This window comes from Eumetopias jubatus, unplaced genomic scaffold, assembly GCF_037043125.1.
Source record: "Eumetopias jubatus isolate StellerSeaLion01/CBP00866 unplaced genomic scaffold, mEumJub1_p1.0 scaffold_4, whole genome shotgun sequence".
Classification (NCBI taxonomy): Eukaryota; Metazoa; Chordata; class Mammalia; order Carnivora; family Otariidae; genus Eumetopias; species Eumetopias jubatus.
The window spans coordinates 86,431,663-86,447,357 of NW_028274810.1; the positions used below are offsets into that span (position 1 = coordinate 86,431,663).

At 41.1% G+C, this 15,695-nt stretch overlaps 1 protein-coding gene across 1 annotated transcript in view; it reads right to left on the reverse strand.

The window, feature by feature from the left end:
* STX12 (syntaxin 12) overlaps positions 1-10,404 on the reverse strand; it is a 35,861-nt gene extending 25,457 nt beyond the window's left edge. Inside the window, exon 1 of the mRNA XM_028113956.1 lies at positions 10,192-10,404. Coding sequence (XP_027969757.1) covers positions 10,192-10,309 — 118 coding nt within the window. The 5' untranslated portion in view covers positions 10,310-10,404. The remainder of the gene's footprint in view (positions 1-10,191) is intronic.
* Positions 10,405-15,695: the final 5,291 nt, after the last annotated feature.

Consider the following 15,695-nt stretch of genomic DNA (forward strand, 5'->3'; position numbering starts at 1 on the left):
TTGTGCTCTCTGTCAAACAAATAAATAAAATCTTACAAAAAAAAAAAAGAAAGAAAGAAAAGAAAAGAAAAATTCAAGTAAGGGCTGGAAAGACAGGGCAGGGAGAGGGTACTAGCTTACATAGTGTGGCTAGAGATAACCTCTCTGAGAAGGTGACACAGAGAAGAGATCTAAAGGAAGTGAAAGATCAAGCCATACAAATACAGGGGAAGAAGCTTTCTAACAGAGTATGAAGTCAAAGTCCCAAGGCAAGAGCGCTTCTTGTAAATGAGGAACAGTGAGGAGGCCACTGCGGCTACAATAGAGCAAGCGGGAGAGGAGTAAGGAAAGTGACCAAGGATGTAGAGGCCAGATCGTACAGGGCCTTCTAAACTAGAACAGGGACTTCAAATTGGAAGGAAATGGGAAGACACAGAATATCATAATGACCGGAACTCAAACCCACGGCAAATTCCAATGGCTGTATTCTTTGTGCCATGTTATGTTTTCTCAAAAGGCTGAGGCTTAAAGGAAATAGAATGGAGTGACACAGGGCAGGCCTCAATTCCAGTGTTCCACTTAGCCCCACCCTGCTTATCTGATACCTCCTAACTTAATAGCTCTCTACCCCAGGTAGGCCGATGTCCTTGCTCTAACCTGCTCTCTTCCCCAACTCCCTCCCACTTTTGGGAACATTCCTGTGTACTCTCCAGAGTCCAGCAGAGCACCAGGCACCCAGTGGATACATAAGTCATTGTTGGTTGAGTTAACCTCCTTTTATATCATGACACTTTCTTTAAGGCAGAATACATGAATGAACATAAGCTGGGAATAATAAGACCTGACCTCTAAGCCACACTTAACCACTAACTAGATACATGGCACCAAGCAAGTCATTTCATGTTGCCGAGTCTCTTTTCACCAATTGTATGTGATATTCAGGTTTAACTAACATATACTGAGTACTTACTATTATTATAATACTTATATTTGTACTATTTTTTCCTCATTAAATCTTTACAAGTATGTGAAAAATAAATGTTCTCTAAGTCCTATCACTGCTCAGTGCTGAAATTCAACAATAATAAATAAGCTCTAGTCCCAGAATGATGCTATGCAATCAAGGAGTGTTTTTTGCAAGCCAGAGTTTGGCATAGAGAGGTTCCACCTGTGTACAAATGGGATTGGACGGAGTATGTGCCTCAGGAGGGCAGGGACCACATTCTACTCATTTTTGAATTTGCATAACAATACACACACACACACACACACCCCTCCAAAAATAGTTGGTTGAATATATAAAGACACATTAAGATAGATCTTATAAAAAGTTTAAGGAAACAGATCTCATCTTATTGACTGTCTTTATAGAGTACCCTCCTTAGAAACTCTAGAATACGTCAAAGTATCAAGGTATTAATCATCTAATCAAAACTTATTAAATACTCAGGGCACGTGGCTGGCTCAGCTGGAAGAGCATGCGACTCTTTCTTTTTTCTTTTTCAAGATTTTATTTATTTGAGAGAGAGAGTGAGCAAGAGAGAGCACAAGCTGGGGGAATGGCAGAGGGAGAGGGAGAAGCAGACTCCCCTGCTGAGCAGGGAGCCCGATGTTGGACTCGATCCCAGGACTCTGGGATCATCACCTGAGCCGAAGACAGACACTTAACCAACTGAGCCAGCCAGGCACTCTGAGCATGGGACTCTTTTTTTAAGATTTTATTTATTTATATGACCGAGAGAGACAGCGAGAGAGAGAACACAAGCAGAGGGAGTGAGAGAGGGAGAAGCAGGCTTCCTGCTGAGCAGGGAGCTGGATGCGGGGCTCGATCCCAGGACTCTGGGATCATGACCTGAGCCAAAAGCAGCCGCTTAACCACTGAGCCACCCAGGCACCCCCCAAGCATGTGACTCTTGATCTCAGGGTTGTGAGTTCGGGCCCCACGTTGGGTGCAGAGATTACTAAAAAATAAACTTAAAAAATTTTTTTATTAAATACCCTAGAGAGCAACGGGGATTTTAAAGGACATGGGAAAAAATCTATTAAAAATCAGCTATTCTCGGGGCACCTGGGTGGCTCAGTTGTTAAGCATCTGCCTTCGGCTCAGGTCGTGATCTCAGGGTCCTGGGATAGAGCCCCACATCGGGCTCCCTGCTCAGCGGGGAGTCTGCTTCTCCCTCTGCCACTCCCCCTGCTTGTGTTCCCTCTCTCGCTGTGTCTCTGTCAAATAAATAAATAAAATCTTAAAAAAAAAAAATCAGCTATTCTCTGTGTATTCTCAGCTGAGAACTTTTTTCATCTAGACTTTTCTGATTTCTTTTGTTTGTTGAGGTTACCTGAATTTGTTGGGGGGGGTTACAGAAGTTCGGGGAAGGGGGATCTAAGGGTTATTTCCTAGCTAAGCACCAGAATTAATCCAAGCCTCTGTCAACTCTTTCTAAACTTCTGAGTATTAAGATACTTTCCTAAATGTTTCCAGCAAGACTCAGGTATCAGATACACCAAAACTCAAATCATAAGGACAGAAGTGTCTTACTTTACGGAATCCAAAGCAGAATTTTTTGTATACTGCCCTCCATAACCACCAACATCAGGGATTTATTCAAAAATAGTGACTCAATGACCCATCTATTTTATATCCAAGAATTTTGTCCCTTAATAAACCTAAAGCCCAAAGGAAAAAATAAAAAATAAAAAAATAAATAAACCTAAAGCCCAGAAAGGAACAGAATGTTCCCATACACAGTTATTTTCACTGGAGTGTACTTAACAGTGAAGTAAAGTGATACTTTCCGGAAAGATTTTTATAAAAATAGGTTGAATCTAAAAGGGTTTTCCGGTCAACTTGGTTAATAAGAAAACTCCTTTTCTAAGCATTCTAGTAAATAAAAGTTTTATCTTAGGTTGACTTGTTACAACACTTTGGGTGAAAATAATAGTCTGTGAAATGCTACATAATCCTAGAAACCAGATGACTAGGCCAAATATAAAGACAAGTCCTTAAGTTCCATGTAAGCAATTTTGTTATTTTTTAAAACTAGACCTCAATTTCTATCATTGACCTCTTATTTTTAAAAGCATGTCCTGGCTAAAACTTTTATGAAGACTACAAAACAAATCAATTTATTGTACATTACAGCTGATATTCACACTATGAATTACTCTAAATTGAACACTCTTTATGTGCTTTTAGCTGATATCAGCTTTAAGTAGAATCTGAATCTCCACATAAACCTTTTTTTTTTAAAGATTTTATTTATCTATTTATTTGGGGGGTGCAGAGGGAGAGAATCTCAAGTGGACTCTGCAGTGAACATGGAGCCTGACACAGGGCTCAATCTCATGACCCTAAGATCATGACCCTGAGACCATGACCTGAGCCAAAATCAAGAGTTGGATGCTTAACCAACTGAGCAACCCAGGCACCCCTGAATCTCCAAATGAACCTTAATCCAAATCAAAGTCTAGTCATATCAAAGTAACTACCATCATAGTGTTTCTTTTTCAAAGAAAAAAAAACAATATTTATACCAAATGGGAAAATGATAGCCTATGTGGTGGTTATGACAATGAAGTCCTATCAGTGTCTTACTCTAAAAATCAGGTTTATATTGTTTTCATTAGCTACAATGAAAATGACCTGACTTGAAAAATGTAGCCACTATATTACAATATTAAGGCTCTAAACTAAACTAAACCCGAGCACTAAATATCAAAGACATAATCTTCCATTTACTGTGCCAATGACAGAATATGTAATGGTTAAGAGAATACTCTGAATTAAGACTGCCTATGTGTTATTCCTGGTTCTACCACTTCTGAGCTTTACGATCTTTTTTTTTTAGTAAGCTCTATACCCAATGTGGGACTTGAACTCACAATATCAAGATCAAGAGTCGCATGCTCCACTGACTGAGCCAGCCAGGCATCCAGCTTAGCTTTATGATCTTGAGCAAAAGGCTTCACTCCTCTGTGCCTCAGTTTCCTCACCTAAAAAATGGGAATAACAAGAGAACTCTCATACAGTTTTTAAGCAGATAAAATGAGATAATATGGAGCTAAATTTAGAACAGTGTCTGGCACATAAAAGAACTCAATTAAGGAGAGCTAAAATTATCAAACTCAAGACAAAGAACAATATACTTAGCAATGATAACATCAATTAAGTACATATTGAACGCCAACTACATATCCTTTGCTGTGCCAGGCACTGGAGCTAAAGAGAACTGTTTCTATACCCAGAAAACTGAAAGCAATCTCTCTAGTTAGAATGACAAGGTCAAAAATAATTAATTAAAGAATACCGAATAAAAGTGCTAAAAACTGTGCATGAAAAGGGCTTGCAAATTCAAAGAAACAACAACAAAAGGATAACCAACACTGCTTAAACATTTACTATGTTGCACGCACTGTTTTAAGCACTTTACATAATTACATCATTTAATTCTCACAACCCTATGAAGTAGATATTATTTTTAACCCTACTTTATAGATGAGGAAATTAAGAAACAAGAGAGATAAAGCCGTATGTTTACACAGGTAGTAAGAAGCAGATTAGGATTCAAACCCAGGTAGTCTGACTCCTCAGCCTGCTCACCTAATTACTAAACCATAGTAGGGCAAGAGACTCAACCAATAATATCACCATTTACTGAATGTCTACTATGTGCCAGTCACTCTACTTTTAAACACCCCATTCTAGGGGCGCCTGGGTGGCTCAGATGGTTAAGTATCTGCCTTCAGCTCAGGTCATGATCCTGGGGTCCTGGGATCGAACCCCACATTGGGCTCCTGGCTCAGCAGGGAGTCTGCTTCTCCCTCTCCGTCTCCTCTCCCCCTGCTCATGCTCTCTCTGTCCCTGTGTCTCAAATGAATAAATAAAATCTTAAAAAAAAACACCCCATTTTAATAATTCTATTCATGGGGTGCCTGGGTGGCTCAGTCAGTTAAGTGGCAAACCCTTGATTTTGGCTCAGGTCATGATCTCAGGGTCCTGGCATCAAGTCCCACTTTGGGCTCCACGCTTAGCGGGGAGTCTACTTGGGATTCTCTCTCCCTCTCCCTCTGCCCTTCCTCTGCTCGCTCTCTCTCTCTCAGATACATAAATAAATCTAAAAAAAATTCTACCTATTTTTACAGAGAGGGCTACAGACAAAAAGGGGAAATAGTGCATAGAGTTAACAGTGCATAGAGGGGCAAGGACTCAGTCACAGAACTGCTGACCCTAAAGCCCATGCTCTTTCTGACTTCACTTTCTTTCAAAATCAAAGGTAGGCTTAGTTACAAGGGGCAGGATTTAAGCACAACTCAGAGGATTTGTATAATTTAGATAGCTAGCAAGTTAGGGAAAGATATTAAAGAAAGGAGGAACAGAATGAACAAAAACTTGGAGCAAAAACAAGTGTTTAAGGATGTTAAGAAAAACAGCCCTGCCTATGGCAAAGGGTGAAGAGAAGTAGACAATATGCCTAATCTGGGTTAAGATAACAGAGAGTGAGGGGCGCCTGGCTGGCTCAGGTGGGAGAGTGTGTGACTTTTGATCTCAGGGTTGTAGGTCTGGGCCCAACACTGGGCAAAGAGATTGCTTAAAATTAAAATATTAAAAAAAAAAAGATGACAGAGAATGAAAACAAGGTAGGAAGTTAAAATCTGATGCAGCAGACATGAGAGAGCCACTGCGGGCTCTTGAGAAGGTGAGTGGTATAATCCAAACAGGATTTTAGACATACTACTGATAGCATTATCAGGATGAGTAAGAATGGAAAGAGAGACGATGAGAGTATGCTGCTGTAATACAGATGTTGAGATCATGAAGATTTAAGAGATGGCAATGAAATAAAAAGCAAATGGCAAATGTGAAAATAACTTTGAAAGAACCACCCATGGGATTTCATGATAATTGGTTTTAAAAATTCAACTGCCTGGGCGCCTGGGTGGCTCAGCTGGTTAAGCGACTGCCTTCGGCTCAGGTCATAATCCTGGAGTCCCAGGATCGAGTCCCGCATCAGGCTCCCTGCTCAGCGAGGAACCTGCTTCTCCCTCTGGCCCTCCCCCCTCTCATGTGCTCTCTCTCTCATTCTCACTCTCTCAAAATAAATAAATAAATCTTTAAAAAAAAATTCAACTGCCTTTCATGTTTTTAGTTTAAAAAAAAAAAAACCATAGCAATAAATAAGCAACATTGAAGAAGAGAAACGCTGTTCTTTAATCTCTTCAGAGATAACTTGGAGGCTACTAGGTTTTTTTCCTTTATCTGACACAGCAGTACTTGCCCAGACCCTCCACTCCATAATAGGCAGAGCCAGGTACATTTCTTCTGTACCCCACACATATTGATAACAACCCTTTCTGTACCAGGCAGTCAACCCTAGCTGTATCTATAACAACCCACGTGGTGGCCTGCCCTATTTCAGCTGATATGCTCGGCAATTCCAAACCCACATCTGTGGCTGAACAGCTGAGAAAAAAGAATAGCTATTCTCTCAAATTTTCAAATGGGTAGAGTTCCTGCAGGGCTATATGGACTTGGGCATATGTCTGTGAGTTCACATTCAGAGTGTATACTTAGTATAACCACCATGTCTTGGAGAGATTTGGGGAACGTCATTAACCTGACTAACAGGGTAGAAACAGTGTTACCCTGCCAATTTCAAATTCTCAATTCCTCACCAAACAACCCTAAGGGAAGAATTCCAACTGACACTACCTAGGGTCATAAGATGTGGTAGGTATCCCTTCCTACAGGAAGAATGAGGGAGGAAGACTTCAAAGACGGTAGAAAAACTTCACTCATTCAAATGTACTATTTAGTAAGCATCAAGACCCTAAGTGATAATGATCCCTGGCTACCTCCCTGACTTCTTTTCTTACTATGCTCCCCTTCTTTAACTGCCACACTAGCTTTCTTGTTATTCTTTGAACACCCTAGGGGGGCACCTGGCTGGCTCACTTGGGGGAGCATGCAGCTCTTGATCTCAGGGTTGTGAGTTCGAGCCCCATATTGGGTGTACAGATTACTTAAAAATAAAATCTTTAGGGGCGCCTGGGTGGCTCAGTTGTTGATTAAGCGTCTGACTCTTGATCTCAGCTCAGATCTTAATCTCAGGGTCGTGAGTTCAAGCCCTGCATTGGGCTCCACACTGGGTATTGAGCCTACTTAAAAAGAAAAAAAAAGAACACACTAAGATCTTTGCTCTTACTATTCCCTCTGCCTACAATGCCTTCCCCCAGCTATTCACATGGCTCTCTCCACTTCACTCAGGTCTCTACTCAAATGTCACCTCCTCACAGAACCCTTCCTTAACCATCTGATCTAAAATATAATAGCACACCCGCCCTCTCTCTCTCCTCACCTCCATCCCCTTACCCTGCCATTTTCTTCACAGCACTTGTTACTACTAGAAATATAAAGATGAGTAAGTCATGTCCCATGCTTCTTCAAAGGAACTAACTATCTAGCAGCGGAGGTTAGCCACACCACAAGAGAAAGTTCTACAGCTTCATGTATTTCCCAGTTTCCTATGGCAAGTAAAAAAAGAACAAGTCACTTCTAACTTGAACTGCCAGCTGCTACAATATTGTAATATTAAAAATTATAAAAAAGGCTAATTACTGGTCATAAGAGACAAACCTGGTTTCAAAATCTGGCATTGCTATTTGTTTGCTTGGTAACTGTTTTTAAAGATTTTATTTATTTATTTGAGAGAGAGAGAGAGTGCGAGAGCACAAGCAGGGGGAACGGCAGAGGGAGACAGAAAGGGGGAAGCGGACTTGTCCCCTGAGCAGAGAGTCCGACTCAGGGCTCGATCCCAGGACCCTGGGATCATGACCTGAGCTGAAGGCAGACACTTAACCGACTGAGCCAACCAGGTACCAGTTTGCTCAGTAATTATTTAAACTTTCTCAGTCTGTTTCCTAACCCATAAAAAGAAATAATATTGGTAATTCCTTAACAGAGTTGTTAAAAAATTAAGTAAGATAATGCATATAAAGCACTTTTTGCATTGCCTGGCACACAGTATGTACTCAAATGTTAGCTATTAGTGTTATTAATGGTTGATTCCAATGATCCTTTGAGCCCGATACCCAACCAACAGGTAAATCCTATTCAATTGTGTCACCAAAGAAGCCTATCCTTTCCTTCCTTTTCATTTTCACAGTTCCTAACTGGTGTCTCTAAATCCAGTCTCTCCCTTCCAATGCAATTTATACATTTCTAAAGAACTAAATCCAAGGGCTATCTGGGTGGCTCAGTCAGTTAAGCAGCTGCCTCCAGCTCAGGTCATGATCTCAGGGTCCTGGGATATAGCACCACATCAGGCTCCCTGCTCAGCGGGGACCCTGCTTCTCCTTCTACCCCTTCCCCCACCCCCACTCATTCCCTCTTCTCTCTCTCAAATAAATAAAATCTTAAAAAAAAAAAAAAGAACTAAATCCAGCCCCCTTAGTTTAGCACTTAAAGCCCTTCATGTTTGGGCCCCAACTTACCTTTCCAACCCAATTTTCCACTACTTTCTAGAGTCCACCCCTCTAGCCAAATTAAATCATTCTACTTTTCCATATATACTCCATGCTTTCCCACTACCACGTCTTGTTCATTTTATTCCCTCCTCTTCCCTTCTTTACTGTCAAAAGTTCAAATCCTTTCCACTATTTTTCAGACCTAGCTCAAATGCCACAATGCCTTTCTAGATCATTCCCAAGTGAAAATGATATCTTTCTCCCCCGAATACCTACTCGATGTTGCTTTATCTCTTCTGTAGTACTGAACCCTTTCAACTTTATACTTCAGTCGATATGTATGCCACGGACTCCCTGTTGAAAGAATCCATGCCATGCCGGTTCCTATACTCAGTATATGAGTATGCCTAATACTCAAACAAATATATGTAGAATGAATATTTCACAAACAGACACTAAGGTTAGATTTAGCCTCAACGATAAACTCTCAGCTTTGAACCAGAATCTTCTGACCTAACTGGTACTACAGTCCCCTCACAAGAGGAGAAATTGGAACACAAAGTACTATACTTTCAAACCAGTGGTCACATTAATTTTTTTATATTTTTATACATAACAGGCCACATAGTCTTCCTTCCACTTCCAATTCACCCAGTCTCACACTCTTCATTAGAAATTTTCCCCTTCTTTATATAGAACATAATTATAATTCAAGACCAACTAAGTTCTACCTATTCAAAGTATATCCAAGCTCACAAAAACACAATAATAAACAAGGATGCTGATTATCATTCTTTCCAAGTAAAGTTGTGCCACTGACCTGTTTATAAGGCTCTGTGATGATTTTCAGGCACAAGAAACTGCCTGTATTTGACTCAATCAGCTCAGTCAGTCTTATTCAGACCCTAATGGTGGGGGGGGGGGCTAGTTCTAAGACAAGCAATGACATTCTGAAATCCACCACCAACTCTAACATGTCTTACTTGCTATGTGATTGTGGCCAAGTCCCTGGGCTTCTCTGTGTATGAGATTTGTTCAAAAAAGCTGCTAAACAGGTAAGGAATGCAGAAGCTTCATCAGCTTGAAACCCAAAAATATGTGCAAATCTTTTGCTACAAAAGACAAAACCATGTAAATGGGAATGTTTTCGGTGAACTCTCTTTATTAAAACAGAAGTCATCTCACCCCTCAAATACATGTCATTGTATTTGATTTCCAAATTCATTACAGAAAGAGCTGGGTATTAAGTCACCCAAACACATGCAGTCTCCACTTCCCTTAATTGAAAGCTGATTTCCAAGGAGCAAAAAGCTGAGCAGAATGTAACTTAAAGTCTAGATCGGTAAACAACTCCCGATCCAAACTGGCCAAAGAGGAAAGAGAGGTGGGTGGGGGTAAGGCAGATGACAGGAAAAACTCGGCTGACCACAGGGCCAAGTGAACTCACTCACTGCTCCCGAGATGACACACACACCCCTCCACCCTAGGGCTGTCAGGACTGCTGCTTTGGCCCCCATACCATGAGGGCAGTACACCTGAGAATAAACTCAAGCTTCAGCTGGGGCTCGGGACCCTCGGGGAGCCTGGGCCTGACAGACTCGAGGATGGCAGCCGCCGCCCCCACAGTGGAGAGCCCGAGACGGCCTCAGGTGTGGCTTTGGCCGTAGCCTCGGCCGGGCTCCGCATCCCGGCAACCTCACCCAGGCCTGTCCCCGGAATGGCCTTTGCCCCCCAGCCCTGTCCCCAGCTCACTGGCTTGGCTGATCCGCTGGATGTTGCCACTGCACGTCTGTATGATGCTGTTGAAGTCCCGGAGCTGGGGCCCAGAGGACCCCGGATTCCGATACATGTCTAAGGGACCGTAGGACATGACGAGGAACTGAGACCAACTCGCCGTGCACCGCGCTCCTACCGGAAGCAGCAACCAGACTGCACCCGCAGCCTGACGGAGAAACCGAGAAGAGAAAGGGCGGGGGAAGGGGCTAGGGCTGCGTGCGCACTGGCCCCGCCCCCACGCCGCGCGCACGGGTCCGTCCCGCCCCGCCCCACAGTGCGCAGGCGCCGCTGGAACTGGTGCCGGGGACAGTAGCTTAGAGACCCGACGCACCGGCCTTGGGGAAACGGGGCGGGGCGCTGACATCACACGGTTGGGGCTTGGATTGGAGGAGCTGGGGTGGTAGTGTTGTTTCTCGCGGAGCGCGGTGACAGGAGGCAAGAATTTTCTATTAGCATAAAATTGTACCAGATGATCTCAGCCCTAACATCCTATTCTGTTCTATTCTGAGAATTCAGGCCCAAATATGGGAGAATTCGACAACCCTGAAAGTCAGATAGGTAACCATCTCCTGAAATTCCTCTCTACTTCCATCCTGAAGGGCTTTGATAGTAATTGCGGAGTACTTTCATGGTTTACAGACCGCTTTCATTTCTCCTCCACTCCTCTTCTAATCTAAACAATAAAGCGATGATAATATTTATTGAGCACATACTATGTATGAATCTTCACTGCAATTCATTTGTTCATAAGCTCTATCATAGCAAGGGACAATGTTCCAACTATATTTTTACGTTCAGAATAGATAATGGACAATCGGTTTTTTAAATGTTGAAGCAAAGTAACTCGACAAAGCAAGAGTTATTTTCCCTTTTACAAAACTGAGAAAATTAAGACCACGGTGGTTAATTTGCTTTTCTGAGATTTGACAGCAAAACCCAAACATTAAGCTAACTCCATCCTCATCTCCCTACTTCCCTAAAACTCATTCTCATGTTACCAAACTCATTTTCCATCTAAATCCTTCCCAAATAGCCTCTTCATTTACTATATATCCCAAACCAGGATTTTGTTTGGAGAACTAGTCTCTCAAATGTTAAAAGTCATTCCCTTGAGGGTGGGGGAAAAAGTCATTCCCTAGAGGGTTGGGGGGGGGAATCATTCCTCAAGTAATTTGGAGTGTATGACCTCAATGTTCCCATAGAAGACTGCATTTGGTGAGCTTATCGTAAATGGACAGACATGGGTAGGATTTGGGTTTGGGAAGAGATCTAGATAAGAAGTGAAGGGGAAACTAGCAGTGTTTGTTTCCTGTGTTCTCCACCCAGCCCCACCCCAGCCTACTCTGCGATCTCTGGGGAATGGCAAGAGAGGAAGCAGTTTGCCTGTTTGGGAGGAGACCCCAAATGAGTGAATGAGCCTTAGAGATTTTGTAAGCAAAGCTATTTCTATTTTCGTTGTGGCATTTTTTTTTTAAGAGCATTTCTTTCTCTATAGAAAGGGATAGATGACATTTGAGGGCTCTCATTCTGGTTATTAAAATGCTACCATTTCTTAGAATCTATAGTTTTATGTCAAATCTTATAGCTAATCATGTAAATTGTACTTTACCTATAAAATAGTCTTTTTTCATTTACACTTGACTCTATTTAGAGCAAAGTTCAGTAAAGGTATTTTTCTCCTAGGAGTTGAAGACATAGGGTTTTGTTATTGTTGTTTTCTTTCTCCATCTAAAATAAAAAGTGGTTTTCCATCTGTGCCTTGTGCTATTTTGTGCTGTCATAGGTATACATTTGTGTCTTGCAAATACCAGATGTCAGATGAACATTTATTATATTTATATATGGATGATAAAAAAAATAACTACCATTTCTTAAATGCCGATCCAGTGTGTGAACACCTTTTACAAACCTTATGGGTACCCCCCAAGATAAAGCCTATCTGATAAAAACCACCTGTGGTCTGACAAAATTAGGTTTATTAACGTAATGCTGCAAGGGAGACTGCACACCAGAGGTATCATGGGGCATCTCACCAAGCACAGAAGATAGAATTATCCTAGGATTTGGGGAAAAGATGGAGTGTAGGTAAAATTTTAAAAGAAGCAGTGTTTTGATAGCCTCAAAGCACACTAGGCTACATGTAAGGGGATTATCATCAGGCCTGAGCTAACAAGAGGACTCAGGATCTTGTTTCCTTGGAAACTACAACGTGAAGATAAATGTGGAACGTTGTATCTGGAAACCCCTTATCTGAAGCTTTGCACCTGGGTGGGAAATTGAGGCTGCTTCTCTGTGTCAAAGTAACTCAAATCCTCCAGGCAGGAGTGGAATATTCCATTCTTATTGATATTTCGAATAGCAAATATTCTGAAAATCTGTGATTTTTCTCAGCATTGTGTCCTTTTGTTAATTGACAAAAACAGTTTTCATGGTTTGCACCCATCAATGTGAGATTAGCTCCTTGGTAACAGATAAGGAATCTGGTGTTCTCTAGAGGTCCTGGGTACTTGCCCGGCGCTATGACAACTATTAAGTTGCAGAGCTGTGATTCATACATATTCTATGACCCAGCAATTCTACCCCTAACTAAATACTCAACTGATATGAATACTTATGTGTTCCAAAAACCAAGTATAGGAATGTTCATAATAGCATTTTTTAGGACTAAGCAGCATTTTCTGTATTATTTTTATTGAGTTATAATTGACTTACAATACAATGTCATGTAGGGGTGTTAGGTATTCAATTCAATGAATTTTGACACTTGTATACATCCATGGAACTACCACCCATATCAAGATATAGACCTTTTCATCATCATCCAGGGAAGGTTCCTTGTGCTGTTCTCCTTTCTATCACATATTTTATAGGGAAAAAAAAAAAGGAATGTAGCAAATGGGTCAAGGTTGTACAAAAACACCAATGAACTGCAGGTTTGTACACGTTGCTCTATCAAGCTGTGCTCCTTTCTAATCAATTTCTCTCATCCCCAGAAATCACTTTCTAATTTTTATCACTACAGATTTGTTTTGCCTATTCTTGGACTTCATAGAGATGGAATTATATTTTACGTATTGTTTAGTGCTTGGCTTATTTCAATTAGCATAATATTTTTGAGATTTATCCATTATGTCACATGTATCAGTGGTTTGGTCTTTTTTATTGCTGAGTAGTATTTTATCATATGAAAATACTATAATTTGATTATCTATTTTCTTATTGATGGACATCTGAATTGTCTCCATTTTGAGGCTATTACAATGAAGGCCAGAGCAGCATTTCTTTTTACTAATTCCAAAGTGGAAACAACCCGAATGTCCATCAACAATAGGATGGATAAATTGTAGTAGTATTATAGAACACAAAAATAAATGTCCTACTGCTATGTAAGCAATGCAGGTGAACTTATCCAAACATAATGCATTGTGGGTGCCTGCCTCGCTCAGTCAGTGGAGTATGCGACACTTGACCCTTGATCTTTTTTTTTTTTTTAAGATTTTATTTATTTATTTGAGAGAGAGAGAATGAGAGATAGAGAGCACAAGAGGGAAGAGGGTCAGAGGGAGAAGCAGACTCCCTGCCGAGCAGGGAGCCCGATATGGGACTCGATCCCGGGACTCCAGGATCATGACCTGAGCCGAAGGCAGTCGCTTAACCAACTGAGCCACCCAGGCGCCCTGACCCTTGATCTTAAGATCGTGAGTTCAAGTCCCATGTTGGGCATGGAGCCTACTTAAAAAAAAAAGTAACAAACATAATGCCTAGCAAAAGAAGCCAGAAAAAATTGAGTACATTCTGTATTAATCCATTTTTATTAGATTCATAACCAGCAAAATTATTTAAAGTAAGGATAGTATGTAGTTAATTTGAGAGAGGGAGTAACTGGGAATGGGCACATGAGGTGAGCTTCTAGGGTGCTGGTGGCAGTCCTCTTGATTCGGATGGTGATTACATAGGTGTGTTTACTTTGTGAAAATTCATCAAGTCATATACATGTGATGTGTCCTCTTCTGAAGTATGCTATACGTCAGTAAATAAGTTTCATATTTTAAAAAAATAAAGTATCATTTTATCACCAATATGGCAAGTTTTTCTTGGGAATGGTAGGGAAGGGTCAATGGAGATATTCACTTAAGTTGCAATGAAGAATGCATTCAAATGAGCACTCTGGATGCATTGCTCATGGGAATGCAAAATCATATAGCCACTTTGGAAAACAGTTTGGTAGTTCCTTAGAGAATTGAACGAGTTTGCCATACAATCCAGCAATTCCACCCCTAGGTGTTTTACCCAAGAGAAATGAAAACACATGTTTCTATAAAGATTTGTACATAAATGTGTAAGGCAGCTTTATTCGTAATCAAAAGCTGGAAATAACTCAAATATCCATCAGTTACCAAATAAACAAATTGCCGTATATTCATACGATGGAAAACTATTCAGCTATAAAATAAAGGAACAGACTACTGAAACATGGAATGAGTTACCAAGACATGCAAATACATGGACAAATCTCAAAAGCATGTGCTAAATGAAAGAAGTCAGACACAAAAGTCTGCATATTGTATGATTCCATTTATGAGACATTCTGGAAAAGGCAAAGCTACTGGGCTAGAAATCAAATTAATGGTTGTCAGGGGCTGGAGTTGGGGGGAGGGGATTAACTACCAAGGGGCATAAGGGAAGTTTTGAGGTTGATAGAAATGTTTTATATCTTGATTGTGGTGATTACACAACGGTATACATCCATCAAAACTCTTTGATCTATATATGAAGATGGGTAAATTTTGCTGTATGCAAACAATATCTTATTAAACTTAAAGAAAATGACACTCTAAGAACCAGTGTGATGAAGTGGCATGCACGAGGTGAGTGGTTTGGAGTCAAAAAAAGGATATCTGAGGGCCTAAATGTGATCTTCGGATAAGGTAACAATGGAAGCCAAAAACAAGTGAACATCCACGGTTATTCTAATTTATGACTCTATTACTTTCCCTCTCAGGAAATAGAAAATGTAGATTCTGTAGAAGTCACGCATAAAAATTGCTTACAAAACCTAGTGCGTACTATGTGCCAAGCACTGTTCTAACGACTTCTACAGATATGACTTAATCTTCACAACAACCGTAAACTAAGGAGAGACAGAACTCAAACCCAGGCAGTCTGACTTCAGAGTTAACCGCGGCATGACACCAGTATCACTTTTCATGTAGAGTTGGTAATCTGTTGCAGTGACAACCTGGCAAACACTGGTAGGGAAAGTAGTCATTGATACCAGGAAGAGCTGAGGAATATGAACTACTTTCCCCAAACTGACAGCTTTCATTTCTGGCTTCCAAATCTAGAGGTTCACATCGTTTTTACTCAATCCTATAGGCCAAAGGGCAATGCGGTAGCCGGCCTGCAAGACAGACCCCAGTGATCCTTACTTCCTGGTATGTACCCACGTGGGAGGCACCATTCCACCTCGAATAGTGTCA